Below are 25,955 nucleotides of genomic sequence, written 5' to 3' on the forward strand. Positions count from 1 at the left end.
CAGTTCTTCGCATCAGGTGGCCAAAGTATTGGAGTTTCAGCTTCAACATCAGTCCTTCCAATGAATATTCAGGAATGATTTCCTTTAGGATGGACTGGTTGGATCTCCTTGCAGTCCAAGGGACTCTCAAGAGTCTTCTCCAGCACCACAGTTCAAGAGCTCCTGCTGCTGCTGCTGCTGCTGCTGCTGCTGCTGCTGTGTCGCTTCAGTCGTGTCCGATTCTGTGCTGAGTGCAAATGCCTGCTTGTCTTCCGAGCGAAGGCGAAATGAAAGTCACGTTGTCCGGGGCGGGGACATAGGCCCCGCCCTCGAAAGCCCGGCCCCCCGGACGCCGGAAGCGCCGGTGCGGGTCTACAGACGCCTGAGGCTCCGCGCCCTCGGACCATGGCGACCCAGGCAAAGCGCCGGCGGGTAAGTTACGGCGGGCGGCGCGGGTGCACCCCTCTCCACCGCGCCACGCCACTCTCTCGCGCGCCGCTCCGCGGCCTGCCGCGGGTCATTCGCCGCTCTTCGCGTCCCCTCCCCAACCCCGGGCCTTCCTCCGCGCGCGCGCCCCCTTCTCCGCCCCCAGCGAGCTCTCCCGGGCGGGGCCGCGCCACTGCGCTTGCCTGTCTTAGGTGGCCGGGCCTGCGGGCAGCGACGACGACCCGGCCCCGGTGGCCAGCTTCCTGAGCTGGTGCCAGCGGGTGGGACTGGAGCTGAGTCCCAAGGTGAGAGGGGGACTGGGGGAGGTGGGTGCAGCGGGGAAGCGGGCGCGGGCCAGCTCTGAGGGGCCATTCTCTCTGCTCAGGTGGCGGTGAGCCGGCAGGGCACGGTGGCCGGCTACGGCATGGTGGCCCGGGAGAGCGTGCAGCCCGGGGAACTGCTGTTCGCGGTGCCGCGGGCCGCGCTCCTGTCGCAGCACACCTGCTCCATCAGCGGTGTGCTGGAACGAGGTGGGCACGCCGACAGGGGTGGAGAGACGCCGAATTGGGCCCGCGGGGTCCCTAATCTCCGTGTCTCCCCCAGAGCGAGGCGCGCTGCAGAGCCAGTCGGGCTGGGTGCCGCTGCTGCTGGCGCTACTCCACGAGATGCAGGCCCCGGCCTCGCCCTGGAGCCCCTACTTTGCGCTCTGGCCCGAGCTGGGCCGCTTGCAGCACCCCATGTTCTGGTGAGAGCCGTAGAAGGGGCTGGGGAACGCCAACACCGTACGTAGCCTGGCTCGAACCGCTTGCCCTTGGGACACGGGTGCCAAGCGCTAGTCTCGGTAGATTGGGTGAAGAACCCGGGTGGGGGTGTCACTGCAGGCCAGAGGAGGAGCGCCGGCGATTGCTGCAGGGCACAGGCGTACCCGAGGCCGTGGAGAAGGATTTGGTCAACATCCGCAGCGAGTATTATTCCATTGTGCTGCCCTTCATGGACGCCCACCCCGATCTTTTCAGCCCCAGGGTCCGATCTCTGGAACTCTACCGCCAGCTCGTGGCTCTTGTGATGGCCTACAGGTCAGTGAGTAGAGCCTTGCACAGGACTCTCTTCTTTAGAACTCTGTTGAGTGACCAGAAGGGAAAGAACAGTGAGCCCCACCCCAACACTGGGCTTTAGCCAAGTTCTCTCTGTGGCAGCTTTCAGGAACCACTGGAGGAAGAGGAGGATGAAAAGGAGCCAAACTCCCCTTTGATGGTGCCTGCTGCAGACATACTAAACCATTTAGCCAATCACAATGCCAATCTAGAATACTCTCCAGTGAGTGGATGCCTCCCAGTTCTTGTTTCTGTGCCTTGATGCTTGGGCATTTGAATCGAACCAATGTCTTCTTCATGCTGGCCTGGCAGTTGAGCCAAATGGGCTCAGTTCTCCTCATACTAGAAATCAGTAGGTGAAATTAGTTCCTCTGCTATGTACTTTGCTTGCATATTACAGTGAAGTTCTTTGAACACAAATTAAAGCCCTCAAAGAAAGTTGGGGTTATCCTCTGCTAAACCTGTGCCATTGTTTTGGTGCTTTAGGTCTGTTCTGTGCAGTGCCAGTGAGCTGAGATTGTGTCAGGGCCCTGTGGACAACAATCTGCAACAGCCATAGCGTCAGTACTTTTCAGAAGAGGGGATGTTCCTAAGAAAGGGTTTAAGATGATACCAGGACTGTGTTTATATCTGTTCTATTTGCTAAGTGGAAAGTTGCAAGAAAAGATGTAAGTTTATGGAGTTAAAAATTAGGAAATGGCTGTTATTTTTAAAACCTTGTCTCTATTTGCTGTTCCTACTTTGATCTGGGTTGAGTTTTTTGTTGGCTTTTTTTGCAGAGCTGTGCATATCTTAGTTACCCAACCAGGGATTGAGTCCTAATCTCTAAACCACCAGTGAATTTCCTTTGATCTGGGTTTTTTTTGGCTGCACTGTGAGGCACATGGGATCTTAGTTCCCCAAGCAGGGATGGAACCCACACCTCGCTGCAGTGGAAGCTTGGAGTCTTAACCACCAAGACCACCCGGAGGTCCTCCTTAATTCATTTTTTAAAGCTAGCAGCTTTTTGAAGTGCTTGAGATGACTGAGCAGAAGTTTCACCTACTAAAGCGTTGGGCTGTTTAGACTTTTGTAAGCCTCAAATGTTTTATTCTACAGCACAGGATCTTAACTAAAAGTAGAATGTTGGTAGGTATAGCATCAGCCTCATTGCTGAACTATAACTGTTGGTGGGAACTATACTTTCCTGGGAAGTGAAGTCATCTTCTTAGGGGTGGCCTGGAAAGGGCTTGACCCCAGCTTCTGAACCCTTCCACCCCAGACTTGTCTTCGGATGGTGGCCATTCAGCCCATTCCTAAAGGCCATGAGATCTTCAACACTTACGGGCAAATGGCTAACTGGCAACTGATTCACATGTATGGTTTTGCTGAACCGTATCCCGACAACACGAATGACACAGCTGACATTCAGATGGTAACTGTTCGTGAAGCCGCGTTACAGGGTGAGTGGTTAACTCAGACACCAGTGTGTGTCTATCCTGCCCCCTTTTTGTGGACTAAGGAGAAATGAGGTTTTGGGTTTACCAAGACTTTCACACCAGTACTTCTATCTATAGGGACAAAAGTTGAAGCTGAAAGGCTCCTACTCTATGAACGCTGGGATTTCTTATGCAAATTGGAGATGGTAGGGGAAGAGGGAGCCTTTGTGATTGGGCGTGAAGAGGTACTGACTGAAGAGGAACTGGCCACTACACTCAAGGTACATGCTCAAAATGAGTATTTAGAGCTAGATGAGAAGAAAGGTGGCCTGGACAGAGTACAATTAAATGCTGCCAGGATAGGCCAGCTTCTCTGAATCAGTTTCAGAAACATGCAAGTATTACATCCTACTTTAAAGGGCCCCATGGTTGCTTCTAGGTACTGTGCATGCCTGCTGAGGAGTTCAGAGAGTTTAAAGACCAGAATGGATGGGAAGATGATAAAAGTGAAGAAGACAGCCTGACAATCACAGATATCCCCAAACTCAAAGCATCATGGAGACAGCTTCTTCGGGACAGTGTATTGTTGACCCTGCAAACCTATGCCACAGACTTAAAAACTGAGCAAGATTTACTCAGCAATAAGGAGGCCTATGCGGCACTTAGCTGGAGGGAACAGCAAGCCTTACAGGTGCGTTATGGTCAGAAGATGATTCTACACCGGCTGTTGGAGCTGACACGTTAGCAGGCTCCCTTCTGCCTGAAGGAGTATCCCGAAGAGGAACTTCATGCTAAGCTAGTATGCACTGATACTTGGAAAGAAGTAAAATTTGGATCTTTTGCTTTGTGTTTTGTACTAATACCAAAAGGAAAAGTAGCGAAATTAACAAAATAGGATGTACGCCAAGGTAAGAGTGACATGCTGAAGGATTGGGAGCAGTAGACTTGTGAATTGCTGCTGTTACTAACACTGATAAACTTTATAGCTGTTTTGTTATCGAGTTTGAACCAAAGCAGAAATGTGATAGTGATACATTTTGTTGTAGTCTCGACTGAGAGGCGTCACTTTCACTTTTCACTTTCATGCATTGGAGAAGGAAACAGCAACCCACTCCAGTGTTCTTGCCTGGAGAATCCCAGGGATGGGGGAGCCTGGTGGGCTGCAGTCTATGGGGTTGCACAGAGTCGGACACGCTGAAGCGACTTAGCAGCAGCATTTAATAACATGGAGTTTGAAAGTAGACCTGGTAGGTCTTGAGCAACCACTTTCCCTTTTTTAAAAAACTGTTCCTGTTGGAGGATTTAGTAAGCTATGTTACTGGAACTCTGAGCAGTTATTTTAATTCCTTAGCAGCCTAAGATACCAGTGACATACAAGCCCCCATGTAAGATTTCTATTTATCTTGTATATATTTCAAGTGGGATAAATATAAAATATGTACCTACTCCTATTCCTTTTCTTTTAAAAATTATATCAAAACGCCATGAGGGTCTATTTTTTTTAAACTGGCATTTTGAATTTAACCACAGAAACCTGGTGCAGTTAACTTTGAGAAAGGAAAAGGAAAACACTACACAGAAATCACTTCCTTGTTTAAAGATGCTACATTGGTAGTGGAAAAACCTAGCATTCAGCAGAAGTTGGTGTTGCCCAATGGGAAGGCTGGGTGGTCCACGTTCCTTCTCACCACCAGCACTGGCTGCTACTGAGAAAGGCACAGTGGACTCGTGTGTCATAACTTTAATGTGTGACTACAGTACACATACACATAGAAGAAGTAGGGAGGCTAAAGCCAGGAACTAGAAAGGCTACAAAATACAACACATGGACCAATATACTTGCAAAACATTCAAAATCCTTACAAAAGAGGCTGTATTGGTCCTTTTGACTTTGTTGTTGAACTCAGCCTGTATGGCCATTCATTGGGATAATGGGGAAGGGCAATTCCTACTATTTGGCTCCTTTCTGCACAATTTACAAGTTACTATAATGAGAGATGGGGGAGCTTTAGGCCTGGTTTGGCTTCCCTTTATAAAAAGTGTCTCACAGGGCCCAAGAGGGTGTGTTCTCCAGCAGCAAAGAGAAAATGATGCTCTCCCAGCAGCAAGCTGTAGATGTGGGGAAGAGGTAAAATAAAAAACCCATGGGATCTCAAATGTGAACTCTGCACATGTTCCTAGCATACCAGATTCTACACATCCACATTTTTAAAAAACAACTTGGTGATTTTCAAGGTCCCTGTCCATACTTTTAAAAAAAAGTTACACAATATTTAAACTGGCTTTCTTGCTATTCTTTGGGACACCTGGAATGTCAGAAGACATGGCGCTATGCCCCGTCCCCACCCCACCCCACCCCCAGACAAGTGCATGGCATCAGCAGCTCCTTCCATTATAAATTGGGCAGGTACCAGTTTACCTACTTGCCTTGAACACATTTTGCACAAACCCAAGAAGTTTCAGACAAAGGTTTTCTCTTTCATATATTTACACAAGTTCAAAATGATATTCACAGCATCTTCTAAATTTTGGCCAAGAGTCAAAAAAATGCATTTAAACTTTGGAACGTGTCCACATAGACAGGTAGCTGACCCAAACAGTAATTGGGGCAGATACCCAAGAACCAAAGGGCCGGGCAAGTCAGGAAGAGCTGAAAGGATCTTCAGCCAGTTTATGAACTTGGTACAGTGGGACCTCCAGGCAGACACATTTACAACAGAGATGTGGTTCCATCTAACTGGCACCTGTCCCTTCCATTACTTGCTGAGCCTGCTTTTGTCCCATGCAGCACTGTGCGACGGACTGGAATAACCTGAAGAATGAAGACAAGTACAAGCTGGTGAGAAAAATTCAGGCCTGACCAAACCTTGTGTCTTACTAATTTTGGCTACTACTCCCTTCTTAATCACCCACCCAAGCTGAAGCCATCAAATGATTATTTCTCCTGTCTTAAGACTGAAACAATGAAAACAATTACTTTTGACTCACTTTTCAATTTCTGGGGCACAGTGTACAAATTCATGGTTCCAGAATTTAAATGCTGGATTTTTAATCAGCTCAATGAAGGTAATAAGAAGACCCCAAGGATGTGGCCTATTTACAATCAACCGTTCCAAAAGAACCCTGGAGGATGGAAGAAAAAGTTCATCAATGCACAGGAAAACACCAGATCATGACCACTTCTCTATTAGCTTTAGAAAAGGAAGGTGGATATACAGAAGTTAGCATAAATAGATCCTAGAATTACATAAAGTAGGTTTGAACCCCACCTCTTCCCATTACTGAGCCTAGAAAACTAAGGTAATAGATAATAGATTACATGGCACAGAGAAGGTAATCACTTAAAGAATAAATACTCAAATAGGAAGTAAGGATTTTAATGCTACTAGTACACATGTAAACTGGGGGGGATGATTCTTCTGAATGGCAGTCAGTATTGGCTTAAATATTCACATTCTTTGACCTAACCAACTGTACTTCTAAATTTATCCTAAAGACGTAAATAAAGCACAGCAACAAAGACATGAGTACAAGGATGTTCACTGATGCTTTATATGTAATCACAAAAAGGACTTACCATCTAAACATCTAATAATACTAATTAATTTTTAGTATATACAACTAAGGAATATTAATACCTAGAAGCTAATAATATGTGAAGGGGCAAGTTTAAGAAGTCTGGTCCAGTTCTTTAAGTTTGCCTGTATATCTCTCACTAGGATGTTCCCATTTCCTAATTTGCAAATGCTGTATATAGTCCAAGCAATCTGTAATAGATTCCTAACTATTGTTAGTAAAACACAAGTATGATCCTGTTATTTCTCCTGCTTAAAACCTTACTACCTACAGGTAATGAAGACAAGTTTAAGCTCTTTAACCTGGCCTTTGAAAGGCCTGATGCTTCAGGACTCAGGTTAAATATGCTGACAACACCACTTGGGAAAAATCCCTAATCTATAAAAGTACTGGCACCTTGTGTTGACACCTACTTTTTGGTTTTAACAATGATTAGTAATTCTGTTTGTGTGTGGGGGGTTTTTTTGGTGCCCATCAGACTATTTCAGGAGGGCAGGAACCAAGTCCTTTTGTTCACAACTATTTAACACACGGGCTTCCAAGGTGGTTCAATAGTAAAGAATCTGCCTGCCTGTGCAGATGCAAGAGATGTGGGCTCCATTCTTGGGCTGGGAAGATCTCTTGGAGAAGGAAAGGCTATCCACTCCAGTATTCTTGTCTGGAGAAGCCCAGTACTTGTCCAGTGTTCTTGTCTGGACAAAGCAGCCTGGTGGGCTACAGTCCATAGGGTCTCAAAGAATCAGACACGCCTGAACACACATGCATTTAACACAGATACTCGGTGAACACGGAATCCATAGGAAAAACACTCAGAATTCATAATAAAAGGGAAGAGGTTCCATTTAGAAACTCCGAAAAACAGACTTCTGTCTTACCTTGTGATCTGTTCTTGAATAGCTTCAGTGTTGGCCTCTGCAAAAAGGTACAGCATGGTGCAGCTGAAGTAGTGAGTGTGGCTATTTGGGTACCGCAGCTGATTTGCAATTGCATTCAAGAAGAGATACCGACCTAGAAATTAAGACAGTTTAGCGAGAATTTGTTCTTCAAAGGCTGAATCATTCTGACTGGCTAGGGTTTGGATTTCTGATAAAGGCTGTCATGTTATCCTTTGTTTCAACCAGTGGGACTTGGACCCCCAAAGAGTTTTCATTTCTGTGGGTTTTTACTTCACTATTTTCCACATTAAAAAATTTTTTAGTTGAAAACTATTTTTGAGAACTATTGCATAGTAATATAACATGTAAATATAAAATTTAAGTATTTCCCCCCAAAAAAACTTTATTATTATATAGAGTGTCAGTGTTTTACATTCTGTTGGATTCTCATTTCTGCCCTTTTGTTCAGACTGTTTCCAGTATGGTATTTCATTCATGTAGCCTCTGGAAACCTTCACTGTACACTAGTAATAAAATGAGTGGAAAAACGCAAATGTTTCATCATGAAAATAGTTTTGACCTCACAGTCCCTCTATAAGGGGTTTACTTTGGGGATAACCCACCAAGGGTTCCCAGTCTCTACTCTGAAGCTAGCCTCATCTTAACTGGATTTGGTTGTCTGTGTCTGCTTGGTATTACTCACAGTGAGCTTCAACACTGCCTTGGAGACTACCCTCTTTTTTTGCTGTTGGGTTCTGGATGCAGTGGTATTTACCTGTGTTAAATCTTGATTTTTAAGCTGTCTCAGACCCGCCCCCCGCCCCCCGCCACAAATATGCAAGTAGTATATACTTAAAATTGGAGAAGGCAGTGGCACCCCACTCCAGTACTCTTGCCTGGAAAACTCCATGGACAGAGAAGCCTGGTAGGCTGCAGTCCATGAGGTCACTAAGAGTTGGACACGACTGAGTGACTTCACTTTGACTTTTCACTTTCGTGCATTAGAGAAGGAAATGGCAACCCACTCCAGTGTTCTTGCCTGGAGAATCCCAGGGACGGGGGAGCCTGGTGGGCTGCCGTCTATGGGGTCGCAGAGTCGGACACGACTGACGCGACTTAGCAGTAGCAGCAACATATACTTAAAATTAGCCTCTCAAGGATCCATAGCGGAAAAAGCCAAGACAAGCAGGACAAGTAGGTTGGTCACCACCTACTTGGGTCTCTATTACAATGAATACAGACCAAAAGATGTAGTTTAAGCACGTGAGATAACCTACACCAGAAATTATAATGTGAACATTTTGCAAAGCAGGTAGGGGGAGTCCTATTCATTAATCTTTCTTTACACATGGAATATGTAACATTCTGCCTGGCAAAGAGGCACCAATAATGCTGGAACAAAAAGCAGGCTAGCAAAACAAGTGAGCCTATCTTTAGAGAGGCTAGTAAAAAAAATGTTTATTTTTACACTAAAAAAACACAAAACAATACACTCGTATATACTGAAATATTAACTGATGTGGTAAGGATTCTGGATGGTTTTTTACCCCCTTTACGCTTTTCTGTGTTTTCTGCATTGAGCAGATACTACTGAATTAAATAATCAGCCAGACCTATAATCATATTGACAGAACATTCTCTGTTGTGGCTTAAAGTATTTTTAGGACCAGACTATGACCAAATACACAGAAAACTTGACTCTGAGAACTGGCTGGCTTCACTCACCTTCAGTGTCCAAATCCACAGCCAGGTTCTGAAAGATGTCCATGTGAGCTGAGTGCGTGATGGTGCTCATTGAAGGTGTGCTGCCCTTGTTGTGGATGTGTGCAATGGCCTGAGTCCCTACATAGAGCACCAGTGCATTAATGAGCTGGAGGTTGTAGCGATTACCAGGCTCATTGGATACCTAAGTGAACAAAACAGAAAGCTCCTGACTTACTCGCACCGATAGTGATTTAAGCATTGATTTAGGCACCGATAGTTCTAAGAATCCTTTTTATGACTTTCAGAGAAAAGCTGAACTGCTCCCAATATTCTCTGTGACTTAAATTTTAGAAATCTGCTTTGATTTTGTATGGTTATGTAACAAATACACAGATGCTCAAAGATAGTGTGTCAATAAAAGAGGTATGATTTCCCTTGGGACACTAAAGCTTTAACAGTTACCAGCACAAAAATAAAGTTTATAAAGTCAAAATATGCATTATCTCACTTATTTAAAAAAAAAAAATTGAAGAGGGAAAAAGATGTGGTTTCTTGGTATGGGAAGACCGGAAAAATAATATAGCCTCAATCATTTTCTATACAGCAAACTGAATCAGAATCCAATTTAGAAGTCTTATTAGAGTATGGGAGCGATTATCAGCAATCTATTCTTACAGAAAACCAGTCCATTCCCTGGCTGCCTCTTCCAAGATTATGCTATAGATGTATAGGATGAATATATGTACTTATGCTAAAATGTATAATATAATCTCATCTAACCATTAAAAATGACAATGTGCTTTAAAACCTTTAAAGCAGGTTGAAATGAGACCATGCACAGGACTAACTATGCATATAAAGTATTTTCTATAAAGACACAACCAAGAGTTTCAGTCAAACCAATTAACCTGTAGGTTGCTGCGCAGATCAGACAGGAAAGTGACAGGTGATCGAGTTTTAAGATAGGAATCCAAATCCTTTTTGAATTGAGGTGGCATCACTCCAGTAAAATTGGTGAGAATCCGGGGAGCGATGTTAATTTCACTCAACATATCCACCTGCCACAAACAAATACAAGAATCACAATCAGAAGCATTTGTAGGGCCTTAATAGCAAACTGTCTCTATGTTAGAAAGTTGTTTATATAAAATTTTGTCTTGAAGAGTACTCAATCGTTTAAAAACATTTTACTGAAATACAGCAATTTATAATGTGTTAATTTCTGCTGCACAGCAAAATGTTATTAGAAGAAACAGATTACTCAAAGGTACCTATATACAAAATGATAGTAATTTCTCATTCTATACTATTTTATCCTTCTTAAAATAAGGCACAATAGGTATCTTGTAGAAGTCTAGTTTAAAATACAGAATGAGACTCTTTGCTCACCAAGAGCCCTACTCTTTGAAAAGATATCCCAGCAAAGTAAGACATCATATTCTCTACTTTAATAAAACTTACAGTAGCCATGTAAGGGGTGGTATGATCTTAAAACAGTCCCTTCTTTTATTTTGACAGTTTAAACAAAATGCAAATACACACCTATGAAATATGGCATTACTAGTGTCTATTCTGCAATGCTCTGCCACTAGTGGGGCCACCCAACAAATGACTGGCCCAATACCCAGGTTGAGGTTCTATAAATACAGCTAAATTTAATAAAAAAACTGAAAACAGCAACTAGACAAATACTGTGAACCAATATCCAGAAGCAGTCAGTCTCATACTTTATCAGGTTTAATAACATAACTGCTTCCCCCCAAAGAGCAACGTTATCCAACAGGTAACTTGTAGGTATGTGTGTTCTGGGGGCAGCATATACCTCTCTTAGCAGAGAAAGGACTAAAATACTAACAAACAACTTTCTTTTCCTTAAAACTATTTAGAACTTTACCTTCAGATTAGGAGTGAATGGGTCTGGGAGCCTCATGTTTCTTGGGAAGGCACTCAGGATCAGATTTCTTAGCTGGATACAATTAGGTGGGATCACGTCACAAAATCCATAATGGTAATCACAAAGGAACTCAGGAAAATCATGCAAAAGAACCAGCAGCACCCTTAAAGTGCCCTATTTTTCAAAAACAAGAAAAACATTGGTTGTTTCCACATTAAGAAAACAAGAGTAACATTTTTACTATTATAAATTTAACTGGAGGGAAAAAAAGGCAAAACTAGGTATCCAGAGTTTATAAAAAATACAACTTACCAAAACCCAAACAAAAAAGAAAATCTGAATAGCCCTTTATAATAAAGAAGTTAAATATTTGTTAAAACTCTTTCCTCAAAGAGGAAGAGGCTTTACTTTGGCTGGCTTTACTGCCAAATCCTTACAAATATTTAAGGAAAAATTAACACTATTCACAATCTTAATACAAAAAGATTATTTTCCAACCCCTTCAATAAAAGTAGCATAACTTTGATCCCAAAATGACATGAAAACTAAAAACAAAAAAAAATCCTAAATAGTAGAAATGGAAATCAGTGATACATCACAACCAAATGATCCACAAATGAATGCAATGGCAGTTTAAGAATCTGAAAATTAATGGACTAATAACACTGACAAAAAAACACATGACTTTGAGTTCAAGAAAGCATCCAATAAAATTCAATACTCATTTTAATGATTTTTAAAACTATCAGCAAATTATGATTAAAAGGGCATTTCCTTAACCAGAAAATGGTACCTACAAAACTACAGATTTATAAAAACATTATACAATTTCACAAAAACATCAATATCTGGAACATAAGTCTAAGGGAAGTAAAATTAAAGACCTAACAACTAAATGGAGATACACATGGGTTGAAAGGTTCGATATTATTAAGGCATCTGTTTTCTCCAAGTTGATCTACATATTCAGTGAAATCTCAATCTAAATCCCAGAAAGTTTTATAAGTAAAGCTAATTGCAAAGTTTTATGGAACTGCAAATGATACAGAATAGCCAAAATAGTGTTACAAGAGAGCAGTTGAAGAACATTCTGCTCTACCTGAGTACCTTTACAGTAAGTCTTACCATCAAGACCTTTTGATACTGGGCTAAAAGCAGATCAACAGGTAAACTAGGGAGATGCCCATACACAGTCAACTAGATCATACAGGTACTAAACAACTGAACAAGAAATGAAGAACTTTAAAACTGTTGGTGAAAAGCCTTACATACCTATTAAGCTGGAGGGTATAAGGAAGGGGAGAAAATGACCTTCATCATTCACAAAATTAAGTTTGCTTTCTGAATGTAAATGTAAAAGCCAGAATTAATGGTTTTTTGAGTAGGGGGCAGGCACGTGCAGAACAGAATGAATTTAAGATTAGCAAATATTTCTTACCCAAGACACAAAAAGCAACGTACAATAAAAGAAGAAAACAGGTCAGTTTAACTACACTGAATTTAAAGCATCTACCCCTCAAAAAACACATTACTTTTAAGGGAGTGAAAATGCAAGCTACAGGAATAGGAGATGTCTGAATATACATCATCAAACGGCTTACATCCAGAATACATAAGAATCCTTGTTTAAAAAGAAGAAAAACACAGATAATCCCAAAGGGATATGAGCACAAGGCTGAAGAGGTATATCATCAAAGGCAGATACCCAACTGGCCAATCTACACACAAAAATCTTATTAAGAAATCAAGGAAATGCAAACTAAATCCACAATGAGATCCTTCTGCACAACTGCTAAAATGAAAAACAGACAATTTCAAGTATGTTAAATATGGGGAGAAACAATCTAATGCAATTCTGGAAGAGTTAACTGGTGCACACATTGATATATGAACATCAAGCACTGGTTATACAAACTATGTTCAATTTTTGCACTTTTCTGAATATGTGTTATACTTTAAAAGCTTAATTAAACAACATTAGGCCTCATATACTGCCAGTTGAAGTATTTTTCAAGTGTTTTAAACTGCTAGGTTTTAATTATTCTGATTTTACAATTTCAAATTAATTACCTTGTAGAGGATTTGCATAGGTTTGGTGAGTTCCACATTTCTAAGGAAAGGCGCTAAATATTTGAATAAATCAATCAGTAACTGTGCATACATAGGCCATCCCTGAAAGAAACATGGGTAATAATTACACTCAGTTGCTGTCCCGCCACCAAAAAGGTTGCCCAAGCAGCTACGCTGTGACTATTATTTTCTTCATAAACCTTTCTTAAAGACTGACTAGCACAAAAAAGGAGTAAGCAAAATAATGCAGATAATGGGAAATGATATTTGAAACAAACTGGCTCCAGAAATTCCAGGATATTTCGGTCCTTCTGCCTGCACCAAATAGGGTAAGGGTGTTTCAGACAGAACACAAAACACCCAGCCAACTAAGAAACTCACATCTGTTAATTTCTTCAAGTCCTGGATCTCAACTATTTATTTTTCCCACGTTCAATTCCTCAACTCTTAGCAAATAACCTCATCCAATTTACAACATGAATCCTTTATTTTCACCCAAATTTGGCCTGCTTACCATATTCCAATTATACCAATTATGTGCACTTTGGGTAGATTGTATTCAGTACTGTTCTTCCTCCTGGAATGCACTTATTCACCGAATACCAAATCCATTTAAGGATTATTTCACTTTTTTTTTAACCATAGTAGTCACATTTGTCTTCTGATCTGAAGGGTCAATCAAAGGTACTTCCTTACACTCATCTGCCACTTAATTGCAAGATGAGAGAGAAATGTTCTCATAACTGTGTTTATTCACAATTATACTAAAAACTCTTATCTCAAATTTTATCTTAATTCTTCAAATACAGTAGAGACCAGTGGTCCTCAACTCTAAATGTATGAGTCTTTAGTATTTAGAGTGAGAACTTGTAAAAGTGGCAGGTTCCCGAGTTCCATTACTCAAGAGTTTTATATAACTGTCTACAGAGGTGCTTTAGGGTCTCAACATTTTTTGGAAAATGCCTTACAAGGCTGACGTAAGGTGACTCATGACAACTTGGAGAAGCCATACGCTAATCATTGAGGAATGGCTTTCAGGCAGAGGCGGTCAAGTACCTGTTATGCCTCTCCCCATGACCTGACTCTACATTAAATGTAAGGACCCCCAACTAAGCCTGAAAGAAGTACAGTGACCACTGAATGACTAAGAGTGCTAGTTAGTCCCAGGTAGTTACAGTCTTCATCTGTAGGAGATAAACTGCAGCCACACCTTCTGCTGTGGCGTGTGTGCCAGCATTCTTGCAATAAATATCCGATGGGAGATCAGTTCAAGCCAAGCATACACAAAGCCAGGAGCTTTGGTAGGCCTCAAAATGTGGAATGTGTTGCTGAAAGAAGAAAACCTTAGTCAGAAGCACAGTCCAACTTAAAGTTAAAAGACTATAAGTAGATAATATGCAAGCTGCATTGTAAATCAACATGCTTCTAACCCAGAGTTCTTCTCAAATTTTATGACACTAAAACAGCAATCCTTAACATTATTACTTTCAATAATAACTCACCAGAAAGCTGTAAGTGTCTGGAAATTAATGGTTTCCAACACATGCTCAGGTGCATTGAGTTCCAAGAGCAGCATGATAAAAATTCGGTGGTAGGGAAGTTGCTGAAATTCACTTTGCCGAACATCATGATCCTGTAGGAGAACTCCCACTACTATACCGAGGACCTATAGAGCACATAGATTATACAGCATGTAAATCATGAAGACAATTCATTTACCACTCTCTAGTCATGCTTCATACCTTTCATTCTTATGCCTCACATGGAAGTAAATATAAAATTATATACTGAAAGCCAAAGGGACCACACGTTGGTTTGATCTGCCCTGTACTTTTATATGTTTTCTCTGAATTTCCATAACCATGGACCAGACATGTACACTCTCCACAAATTTTTCTAAAGCTCTAGAAGTCAGCATGGTACATATTTTATCCTGTTTACACAACCAACCTAATCTTTCTGGTCTGACATAAAGCTTACAGGAGGCAAATGATGTATACTTCTCTTGGCATTTAGGAGATGGGAGGTCAGATATGCTCTTAGGTTGCAGAAACATTGCAGAACTATCCTGCACTCCACTTGATTTCACCACTGAAGAGTAGGGGACGTGAAACCCATTTGTAACTATCCAAGACCAAAGTCTAAGTTCATTTTTGCACTATCTTAACATTCAAATTACCAGGAATTCCACTGCAGAAATCAAAGAAAAACTCTGTTCCTTTTCAGAAAATCAAAGACAACTGCAATGTCACTCATGGTATCTGAGTTGTCAATCTTATGTTATCAAAGGAGATGTCTAGTCATCCCATTCACAGTAACTCTGTACTTGGGGGCAAATCTTATACTACCCTAAGTATCTTCTAATGTAGTCATTACCAAACAGTAACACACTGAAAATACCTTATACCGTTTTGCTCTGAGAGAGGGTGTCTTTCAGTTAAGGCACCACACTCCTCTTCTAAAATTCGGTTATTATGTTTACTTATTATCTATGAATTTAATTTCTGGACAGAAAGGGGGATATTACAAAATGTTTTGAGGGCCCTGTAGGGTTGAGAACCACTGATGCAGACTTCAAGTGTGCAAAAGTCTAAGGCAAGAAAGGATTTCAGACCTTATTCAGCAGATTAATCTTTGTGACAGTGTTGGTGGCCTCCCCTGAGTGCTTTACTAGCAGTGCAATGAGTCGGACAAAGGCATCCAGGTTGTGATAGCACTTGGCTCGGATCATGGTGGGATTAGCAGCAGGATTGTGCTGCTGCTCTGCCTGAGCACGGTAACTGATTTCAACACACATTTCAGTACACAGACGAAAGAACCTTGTTATGAGGTCATCAGTCTTCAGGATTCCTTGCTGGTGCATCTACCAAGGGAACAAAAACATTAGAAGGCAGGATGAGATAACACACATGGATAAACGTTTAATTTTCATGCCAAGAAGTATTCTCTCGTTTAATCCTGTTGTCACATTTCTAACTGTTACTTTGTAAAACAGTAGAACCCATGACAGAATTCCATCAACTTTGATGGAAAATGAAAAAGAATAACAGGGCAATTTTAAACAAGCAGTCCATAGCCAATAATTTCAAAAGTTAACTATGCAAGTTAAACCACCTTTTTAGTAACCCATTAAGTCATACTAAGACATTCTGGTCAATGTGTATTTCCCCCAAGTAAGAGATTAAGTTACATATACTTTACTTCCTTACAAAATTTAAGATAATTTCTTCCATCTGACTTAACCAAAAACAACAAAATTTTTGAAACTCCAACTAGTTGTACTAGGAAAATCAAATAATAATTTATACAATAAGTAGGTACCAAATTTTAGCTCACAGATCATACCCAGCTATTTTAATGTAAATTAAGATAAAGTGAAAAGGGTAAGTTTATTTAAAAGAAAGGATAAGTACAAATTTTATGACATAATCTGGAAGTTAAGCAGGGAAGTTATTTGGCTAGTACAAAAGAAGAAAAAGACGACAATGTAAAAACATTAAGGCTGCAGAGGGAGGTCAGTGCTTACTAAGCAATGAAACCAAGCCCAGAAAGAAAACTTGTTTTAAAAAGTTTCCAAGATAATGGTCAAGTTAACTGTCCCTTGATAAATAATTAACACAGCTGAATTGACATTAATACACTAGGCAAAACAGATGGCTTGCAAAGGGACTTCTGTACAATGAAATCTAAAAAACTAAGTGGGGAGAAGAAATGAGGACAGACTGCTATGATCAAGAGGGAGCCTAAGAGGAGAAAGGAATTCTCAAAAAGATTCAAAAGCACAGAAAAATATAATACATTATCTTTTTCAAATGAAGAGAAGAAACAAGAGCATATAAGCCAAGAGGAAGAGCCGAGACAGGTGCCACATCCATACCCATGAAATATCAATGATCACAAAAACCAATTGATTTCAAATTCCTCCATCCAAATTGGAAATCAAGCTCTAAGTATGCAGTAGCAGCTTTTCAATAGGGTATGTTTGATAATTCCTTGGTTTCTTTTAAGGGAGAAACTTAACTTATTATGATTTAACAAAAAAAAAAAAATCACCTTGAAAAGTAAATCCAATTCCTAACAACTTCTAAAATTCAAACCAGCTCTTCCATATTCAATTGTCATTCAAATGAAAGATAATTTGTATCTTTCTTTGGTGGCACACCTAAGCTTTGGTCTCAGTTTGAAGAAACACAATTGTCAAAATGCAGAAATAAGCTATTTTAGGAGATAGCTAAGCTAATTAATTTAGAAAGATAAAAAGCACTACCATTTAAATGCTTAAGTTTTGCTGTTATATTTTCAATTTTCTATTTTTTTGTTTTTTGGCTGTGTCTCGCAGCTTGCAGGATCTCAGTTCCCTAGCCAGGGACTGAACTCGAGTCACCAAAGTGAAAGCACCAAATCCTAACCACGAGACCACCAGGGGACTCCTTATTTTACTTTTAAACATGGGCTGTTACAGAACTTTACTTAGCCCATAATCTCATCACTGCTGATAATCAAGCTGGTAAAATTACTATATACATCTGGCAATTTTATTATTCATTATCTGGTCCACTGTATTCTGTAGCTGTGACAACTGAAATCAGATAAAAAGTACTAAAGGGGATAGCAAATGCTGACTTTACTGCTTAGTCACCAATGATGAGAAAATAAACAGTATCAATTTAACTGAGTAATGATGAAGACATTTTTGGTTTACATGAGTATGGAGGTAACTGACCACAGGTACATAATACTGAACTTTAATAATGGAGGCATCACACCCTACTTATGTTGAATAAAAAGCACCTTTCTTTCCAAAAGCTCTACCTGTCCAACAAACGCAGAGAAAGCTTTGGTACTGTCACGACCAGCTGCTGCTGAATGGTAGAGATTCACCCATTCCCTCAGAAGATACTCTGCCTTCTCCCTCAGGCCTGGAGGATCATCATACTCTGAGGCTTGAGAGATCCCAGAATGCATCATAAAGTTAGGGCCTCCATGAGCACGATCAATCATTGCTTCATAGTTGGATCGCACTACTTCCATCAGTTGGGGCAATCTAGTACAATAAATCCAGAATGAAAATCAGTCCACTCATGGTTGTGATTTCAAAGACATACAGTTGGAAATTTGCTTATTTAATAGAAACCACAAGAGTGATGATCATTTACCATTCCCATGATTAAACAAAACTATCCTCGGTTTTCTTTGTTATCTGTTTACCCATGAGGACAAAATGTGCAAATGACTGACTTCAGTTAAGTCACTTCTTGACCAAAAAACGCCCAATGAAAGGGAGCTGATGTCTGTGGTCAAAAAATTATTCACTGCATGCCCACTATGTGCCATGCTTTGTGTTACTTAATTCTCAACAGCTATTTAAGGTATTATTTCCATTTTATATAAGAAACAAACGTAGGGAGGATAAGTCAACTTGTCTAAAATCAGATTTTAAGCAGCTGAGCCAGGCCTTCAACAGAGGACTCTGACACCAAACCTAGTGCTGTATGTACTGGTCTGCAGCAAGAGGGCTTGGCAGCAGTTAGTTAAGCTTTCATATTTCAAGGGACAATATTAGGCCTCACCAAAGCTTACCATATGTTGTAGGTAAAGCTGTTATGTAACGGTAACGTTAGTAAGTCTACACACTCATTTCTAAAACTGCGGAATGCACAACAACCCCAAAACATTTCCTTCTCACCCTTCAGGAGCATTGCCTCTGGAGTGAGCATTAATCCTCATGAGGGTTTCAATGGTGTGGAACAGATCTGCCTCAGTAACATGGGCAACACTCCTTTCATCCACCAGCAGTATTTTTACCAATTGCATAGCAAATGCCACAGCCATGTAGTTTAAACCATTCTCCATTGACTGGCAACACAGAAAGCACAATGTAAGAAAGACAGCACTGACAGCAAACACACTTCCCAACTACCAGAGTCTCTTTTCCCACTTAATTCTTTCCATACCTGAGCAAGGTGAAGATCATACTGTTGCATGTTGACCAAATGATTGCGAATTAGCAACTCCACTGCCTCCACATTATATTTGTATTCATCCCGACACTCAATTAGGCACCTAGGAAAGGCAGTATTCCTTTATTCATAAAGGCTCACCCATGCTGTGGATCAGGTGAAATAAAGGGCCCACTTCATTCAATGTTAACTTATTCCAAATTAAGGATGCCTTGAGTACCAACTGAAAATCAGTGTATCAGTTTCCAAGATTTAAAATAACCAGTAACTAAGGAGAACAGATAACCCAGTGTTAAAAGTTTTGCTAAGTCTGGAAAACAAAGCATTCCATTTAAGACATATAATTCTCACTACTGAAAATTAGAAATTCCGTATGTTTGAATTTTATAAACAGGGCCATGTGGTAATGTGAGAAGGCAGTTGAATAAATATTACTCTTCTAAGACAGGGACTGACCTTGTGATCTGTTTGTTACACCATGGAGACCCATATGCCCGGCCATCTTGAAGAGCTTTCAAGACCAAGAGGTGGCACTCTCTGTAGCGAAGAAGGAGGTCAGCATCAGCACCACTAGTGGCATCCAGTAAGCCCTCTACAGCCTATTGAAGGAAAAAAGCATTCATTCAGATTCATGGAAAATACTCAGCCCAATAATCAAAGCCAATAACCAAACCTTGATACAAAGTACAATGTATCTTCTAAGGCCTCAGTAAAGAATCTCTCCCCACACACCAAAACCCTTTCCACTTGCCTCACACACACCCTCTCCCAGTTCCTTCCAGTTTATACTTACTACATTCCTCACTGTCAGAAAAGGCTTCACTGTCCCAGCAGAGCCAAAACCCATTGTGGCCCCACACCCTGCCCCCCACCAGTACTTAGATCAACTGTCCCTCAAAACCTAAGGGAATATCTTTTAAAGTTTCTTAAATAATCATAATTCCTGAAAATCTTACCTTTATAGGGAAAAAAAGACTTCGCACTTTAAAATTTGTAACTATTTGTAACACTCTATTCTGGAGAAAACCACCTGCTTACTACAAAACAGAACCTACTTTATATTAATTTTTAAAAATCTTAACCATAAAGTAGATAATGATGCAGGTCACCAGATGTATACAAACTCAGCGTCTTCTAAAACAAACAGATTAAGAACACTAACCTTCTGGAGCAATCCAAGAGCAGCAATGGCATCTCGAGAGTTCCGTGATAATACTACAACCTCCAGAAGACTTCTGAGGGCCTGAGCTTGGGGGTTCATGGCCAAAGTTGGCGGGATAGCGTGAAGATGCTGCTCCAGTTCTGTAATACACTTATCATAAATCTGAGCTACATCATCTGTTGCCCAAGCTTGCTGTTTTGAGAAAACAACCAAAGGGGGTGGAGGGGGGAGGCGTGGAATTAAAAGACTTTTCACTGGCACAAGCAGCAATTTAAAAGTATGTTTACTACCCGTAATTTCTTTTCATCAAAAACATGGAAGGGCTCTTTCATTTCCCTTCCTGAACTATTTCGTGTTGATGCTGTTAGGTGGGGCAGTGCAAAATAAGCCCTGGCATGGGGTGGGGGTTTTACTTGACAGTGGAAAGCTTTGCAAACACCAGTACAAACAAGTGATAAAGACGGCATGATAAACAATGAGACAGGCTGAGGGCAGCACCCCCTGTAGCATGTAATAATCTCTTTGCAGCCTATGAAAGTAAGTAATTCAAGCCATGGAAAATATAGTTTTCAGTCCAACTGTTAAAACTCAGTAAGAGAACAAGAACACAGCATCATTTCTGTGCTATTCCTATCAAACATGTACTACCTGAATCTATTCATGAGAACATACTGTACAAACCCAAATCAGGTCATTCCACTAAACCATGGGCCTGTAATCAAAGTGTCAAGGCCATGGAAGATGAAAAAAGGAGCTAGGCTAGATTGACTTGGGGGAAAAATTTTAAATATGTCAACTAAATGAAATGCGGTTCTTTTTTGGGGGGTGGATTTGGGGAACACAGCTTGTGAGACCTTAGTTCCCTGACAAGAAACCAAACCCGGGCCCCTGCAGTGGTAGTGAGGCGTCCTACCCTATCCGCTGGACCACTAGGGAATTCTCTGAAGTGTGTGATTCTGATTTAGATTCTTTTACTATAAAAAGACCATATTAGGACACTTTGTAAACTTGAATGAGGTCTGAGGATTAGATGACATTGATGTATCAGTGTTGACTCTGATTTCAGTGGTTTTACTATGGTCACGTAGAATGTCTCTGTAAGGAAACACAGACTAAAGGATACAAGAGTGACTGGGACATCAAGGTCAGCACCTATGTTCAAATGGTTCAGAAGAAAATGTTTCCCCCTCACATTTTCAACTTTTATAACATTTCAAATTTTTAGAAAATCTTTTTACAAAGAACAGGGCAAACCATGAGGTCACCAAGTAAATTCCTTTAGTATGTCAAACATGAAGGTTAAATCAACCTCGTGAATTAAAAAAATTCCCAAATGCCATGCTGATGTGATACAAAGGGTAGCTACACTCCACAATGCAACAGCTGTGGGTAATTTTTTTTCCTTGTAACTTAAGCTCCTGGGAACAAGTGACAGATTAACTGACAGAAACATTCAAATTAAACTGTAAATTCCTCAATTTAATCCAAGACAAGTACTTACCTTCATGGGCTGGGCTAAAAATCCTGTGGGCTGACTTAAATCATTTGTAGGCAAGAAGCCAGGCACATTGCGTGCAAACTCTTCATAAACAGCCAGCTGCTTTGGGTCCACACCACCAACCTTGGAAGAAGAAAACCTGTTTTAACAGGATCCTCTTCACAATCAAGGGAAACCTTTTTATCAAAGTGGAAACTTTGCATGGGAGTAAGCACCAGGGTTTTGAGAAGGGACACAGGAGTCTTTACAACATTTAACACACGACTGAATAGGCATGCATGTATGCACACACAGTTCAGGGTTTCCTATTTTCCCTGAGACGTGTCAGAGTCACCCTCATTTATACTTTTTCCACTGGCAAATGCCTCAAGTAGGACCATGCAGCCAGTGCAATTCCCCAATGGAGCTGTAAAATTGCTAAGATTTCTCAACATTGTCTTCTCACCAACAAGCAACTAGCAATAAAAACTCAAGTATCAGAAGGGAAGACCAAGCTCAGAAACAAAAACTAGAAGGCATATGAACGTTTAACAGCAGCACTTCAACAACAGGGGGAGGGGATACATCTAAGCTATTTCTGTGTCTTCCCCACAGGCAGCCTTTAAGAGAAATCACATGATTTCTCAGAAACAGAATTTAACCCCTATCTTAGTCCTCAGAAAGAAAACAAAGACAGGGCAGAGAGAGAGAGACAGCCCCAAGTCTCACTTTCAGCCTGATTTGCTCTGGCATCCGCTCAGCTTGGTATGTTAACACAACAGGATCACAATACCTTCGCCCTTCTTGCCTAGCATGTTTTCTCAGCTCAAATTCCTGCAAACAAACAAAAAAATCACTGAGGTTCTTGTTATGAGGCACTTTCTTAAATGGAAAAACAAATACTTAAAAGGCAAATGCTAAACACTTACAGTTGCTAATCTCTTGTCCATCTCAGGGCCTGCTTTTTCTACTGCAGTCTTCTGAATAAAACAGCAAGCTAATTCACAATTGTCCTGAGCTAATTGAGCAGCTGCCTGATCCATCATTTCCCTTTGTTGTGGGCTTGCAGTCTATTGGGAGGAGAAGAGACAGAAAAAAATTTAAAGTTTTCTGTGGGTAGACAAAACAGATAGATGGGATACTAGAAAATGCAATGTTTGGGCAAATTAATTTTATAAGTTCCAACTCTACTTATGACTTATTAGCCGTGACCATGAAGTAATCTAACAATCATCTTCAAGATGATACACTACTCAACTGAAACATCTTACCAGGTTGTTATGAAGATGGTGAACACTATGAAAGCAATAAAGCAGTACACAAAGATATTACTAACCATGACATCTGAGACCCCAAATGAGTGAGTGAGTTATCTGAAGAGACTATGTGCTTATGTATATGTGCACGCATGCGTAGTCACTTTAAACTGTTTTGTACTGTCCTACTCCAAAGTGCTTTAAATCTAAATTCTTCATGGTAAACAGAATCAAGAGTGTTAACTTAGGCAGTTTTCAAAAAATCCTTCATTTCTTTAAACCAGTAAGTATCTACTACTTGCCAAATACTACTGAGGATAAAATAAACAAAAATAAACACCACCTCATAGAATTGACAAATCTAAGAGGAAGACATCAAACACATATGGTGACTATTAAGAGTACGTGGAATGCTCACTGCTACAAGCAAAGAAAAATGAGCTTTGTAAGCAGTAATGAGTTTTATACTACAAGAAAATAGTAAACTTACACGAAGGGCTGAGGCAAAACTGTTTTTCAGGTTGGTTGATATGCTCATGAGTAAAGGTTCCCTGCAAGTAATCATAGCCATTCCAGCTGTCAAGTTCCGCATCATGTGATGAGCTGCTATTCGCATTCGAGATTCCTCAGAATCCAGGGCAAAATCTTTCCTGACTATTTGCTCACAAGTAGTCATGGCAATCTTAATTGATCGATCCACCACAGGATGGACCAGCTCCTGGACAGCCCGTTCGATTGCTTGGCGCACACACTGCTTCAGCTGTGGATGGGCCTGAAACAAGGGAATCTAGGGAGGAAAAAAGAAGTCAACAATTTGTTTAAATAAAACAACCAAATTTCTATCAGTAATCACGCCCTTGTCTTTGAATTACTTCCAAATTAACCATGAACTACCCATTTCTACTTTAAATAATGAAAAGCTCAGAAATTGGAAAGCTGGGCTCCAAGGAGGGCACAGTAATCACTGTATCTTGTGATACATGATTACACATCAAGTTTAATGGGCAAACTGTTCATTACTAGATGCTTAAAGACACTACCCTGGTTAGTCAAAATTTGTGGCTTGAGTACTCCTAAAGAAAGTAACTTCTTTAGTACCATGGGGAAATGCAAAAATAATCAAGATAATAGAAAAAAAGGCTTTCTACAAAAACTATTATTTTCAAAATAGCAAGCATTTTATTAAAAAAAATTACATTGAAATCTTTTTCTTTACTTGAAAGACTATTTATGGGTATTTACTGAATTTTTAAGAAACTTAAAAAATATTCATGATGAACTTATACTACACATAGCAATTCCTACTCTCTGCAACAAAAGCCTACAACTTAGGAATCCACATAGGAAGTAAAAAAGGGAAGGGAAATTTAACCAGTTGACCTCGTCACAAAGTAACAGTTTACTTACTGTTGGGTTTAGAGTAATGTGTGGTGCCAGGCCTGCGAGGGAATAGACATTGATGTCATGGTAACTGTACTGTGGCTGTGGTGGAACAGTGGCTGTACAGGTGGTGCTGGTAGCTGGTGTTGTAGAAGTTGCTAAATGTAGAGAAAAAATAAAAGCTAATGAAAGAAGCACACTTCCTGACTTTACTATAAAATTAGCAGGGCATCATGTGGTTTTAATCTAACTAAACTGACTGAATGGGGATGGGGAGGGGTGGCACAGGTCACATTTTTCCCACCCTGAATTATCACAATCTAAACAAAGCATGTAAGACTCAGTCATGAGTGCCAGGCCATGCACCTGGGCACAGGAATGAATTGAGGGGTCTTGCCACATTAGCTGGCCCAAACCTTGTCCCATTATTCTATATATAATGTATATCAATTTTGAACCTATTCTGTTTCTAGTTTTACCTGGGGATTCTTGAGGGCTGAGAAAAAAGAAAAGCTGGTTTATTGTAACCACACCTCCTAAAGCTCCCAGTCCTCTTAATGCAGGTTAAATAACCCACTCGCCTAATGGGTTGAGCCAATCTGGCCATCCCCAAATTTGAAGAATAACACAGGTCTTCATGCCAGTGCACTTCTTTCTCTAAGACCTCAAACAATGTAACAGTCTGGCTGAGGGGGAATATGAGGAACAACTGATTAATGATATTAGTTACGAATACCACAGATAGAATTACCAGACAGATACACTAAGACAATGCCTAGACATTACTAACATTCCCTTAAAAATTTAGAAGGCTCACCAGAAAGTACACAAAACTGCAACCCCACTTTACACAGAAAATTACAACTTGCTATACGCATGCATGCGAATGTACCACTGAAGAAAACGTATGATAAATAGAGGGTTAATTATCACACTTACTTGTGGTTGTGATAGGAGGGAGCTCCTCTGGCTGCTTGACATCTTTCTTTGGAGCAGAGAGTTGCTCATCTAAGTTCTTCAGGCGATCTTTATCCTTTAGGAGGTTTCCAGGTTTTAGCTCATTGATGTCTAATGCAAGATTCTTACAGAGGACCTCAATTTCAAACTTCAAGTTTAACTGTGTAATTCCAATATTCAATGAGAATATTAAAAATGAATATTCAGCGTCATAATAACAGACAGTATTCTCACCCATTTGTCATAGTGCTCCCCCCACTAAAAACCCTCTTTTTCCTGTAAATTTTAATAATGTAAAGGAAGACAGTGTTCCTAAGGATAAAGAGCAACAAACTTACCTTTAAGTCATGTTCTTGATGTAGCTCAGCTAATACATTCATAATAGCCATTGTCCAGGGGTTGGGTGGCCTAAAAACCTGAAGAAAACCATTATGTTAAGCTTGCCCCAAACTCACTCTTTAATATGTATTATCTAAAACAGTTAAGCACTCACACCCATGTGGCCATAATAAAATCCCTAGCCTTCCCACAAATCATATTTCAGAAAAACACCAAAACCCAAAGCCACCCATTAAAGTGAGTCCTGTATACTACTGAGCCTCTCAATTTGGAAATCCCAAGCTTCCTGAGGAAACTAACTGATCTAGCTCTATGTTGCTAAGAACTGAGGATATAGCCTCTTGACCTTCTGCCAAAACAAATGAACTCTCATTAGATGACTCAAATA

At 40.5% G+C, this 25,955-nt stretch overlaps 2 protein-coding genes across 20 annotated transcripts in view; one reads left to right on the forward strand and one right to left on the reverse strand.

The window, feature by feature from the left end:
- Positions 1-339: 339 nt before the first annotated feature.
- Positions 340-6,444, forward strand: SETD6 (SET domain containing 6, protein lysine methyltransferase). 9 transcript variants are annotated; one of them, XR_015145541.1, is made up of 10 exons: positions 340-411; positions 618-710; positions 791-935; positions 1,009-1,150; positions 1,287-1,481; positions 1,602-1,851; positions 1,986-2,167; positions 2,761-2,941; positions 3,056-3,198; positions 3,357-3,423. XR_015145541.1 is itself a non-coding variant. In XM_086350949.1 (9 exons), exons 1-9 carry the CDS (start codon positions 385-387, stop codon positions 3,660-3,662), a joined length of 1,353 nt encoding a protein of 450 aa, XP_086207075.1. In that variant the 5' UTR covers positions 340-384; the 3' UTR covers positions 3,663-4,400. The 9 variants fall into 9 exon arrangements, 4 of the variants coding, with proteins under 4 accessions (XP_086207075.1, XP_086207076.1, XP_086207078.1 ...); XR_015145540.1 differs by lacking the exon at positions 1,986-2,167 and having other exon boundaries at positions 3,357-6,444; XR_015145539.1 differs by having other exon boundaries at positions 1,986-2,941; positions 3,357-3,758.
- Positions 5,388-25,955, reverse strand: part of CNOT1 (CCR4-NOT transcription complex subunit 1) — an 82,832-nt gene continuing 62,264 nt past the window's right edge. For 5 of the 11 annotated variants that reach the window (XM_086350933.1, XM_086350931.1, XM_086350932.1 and 2 more), the window contains 22 exons: positions 25,567-25,644; positions 25,211-25,388; positions 24,299-24,429; positions 23,382-23,678; positions 22,565-22,705; positions 22,365-22,469; positions 21,660-21,779; positions 20,159-20,350; positions 19,453-19,595; positions 18,991-19,099; positions 18,723-18,892; positions 17,828-18,080; positions 15,651-15,899; positions 14,539-14,702; positions 14,247-14,364; positions 13,037-13,138; positions 10,967-11,140; positions 9,981-10,130; positions 9,094-9,274; positions 7,369-7,501; positions 5,906-6,040; positions 5,388-5,729 (listed from right to left, as the gene is read on the reverse strand). In XM_086350933.1, the coding sequence (XP_086207059.1) occupies positions 5,651-5,729; positions 5,906-6,040; positions 7,369-7,501; positions 9,094-9,274; positions 9,981-10,130; positions 10,967-11,140; positions 13,037-13,138; positions 14,247-14,364; positions 14,539-14,702; positions 15,651-15,899; positions 17,828-18,080; positions 18,723-18,892; positions 18,991-19,099; positions 19,453-19,595; positions 20,159-20,350; positions 21,660-21,779; positions 22,365-22,469; positions 22,565-22,705; positions 23,382-23,678; positions 24,299-24,429; positions 25,211-25,388; positions 25,567-25,644 (3,402 nt within the window). In that variant the 3' untranslated portion in view covers positions 5,388-5,650. The remainder of the gene's footprint in view (positions 5,730-5,905; positions 6,041-7,368; positions 7,502-9,093; positions 9,275-9,980; positions 10,131-10,966; positions 11,141-13,036; positions 13,139-14,246; positions 14,365-14,538; positions 14,703-15,650; positions 15,900-17,827; positions 18,081-18,722; positions 18,893-18,990; positions 19,100-19,452; positions 19,596-20,158; positions 20,351-21,659; positions 21,780-22,364; positions 22,470-22,564; positions 22,706-23,381; positions 23,679-24,298; positions 24,430-25,210; positions 25,389-25,566; positions 25,645-25,955) is intronic. The other 6 variants (XM_086350938.1, XM_086350935.1, XM_086350937.1 and 3 more) reach the window with 2 other exon arrangements.

This window comes from Bos grunniens, chromosome 18 (genome assembly GCF_055505025.1).
Source record: "Bos grunniens cultivar Pamir isolate PY7600 chromosome 18, Bosgru_T2T1.0, whole genome shotgun sequence".
Classification (NCBI taxonomy): Eukaryota; Metazoa; Chordata; class Mammalia; order Artiodactyla; family Bovidae; genus Bos; species Bos grunniens.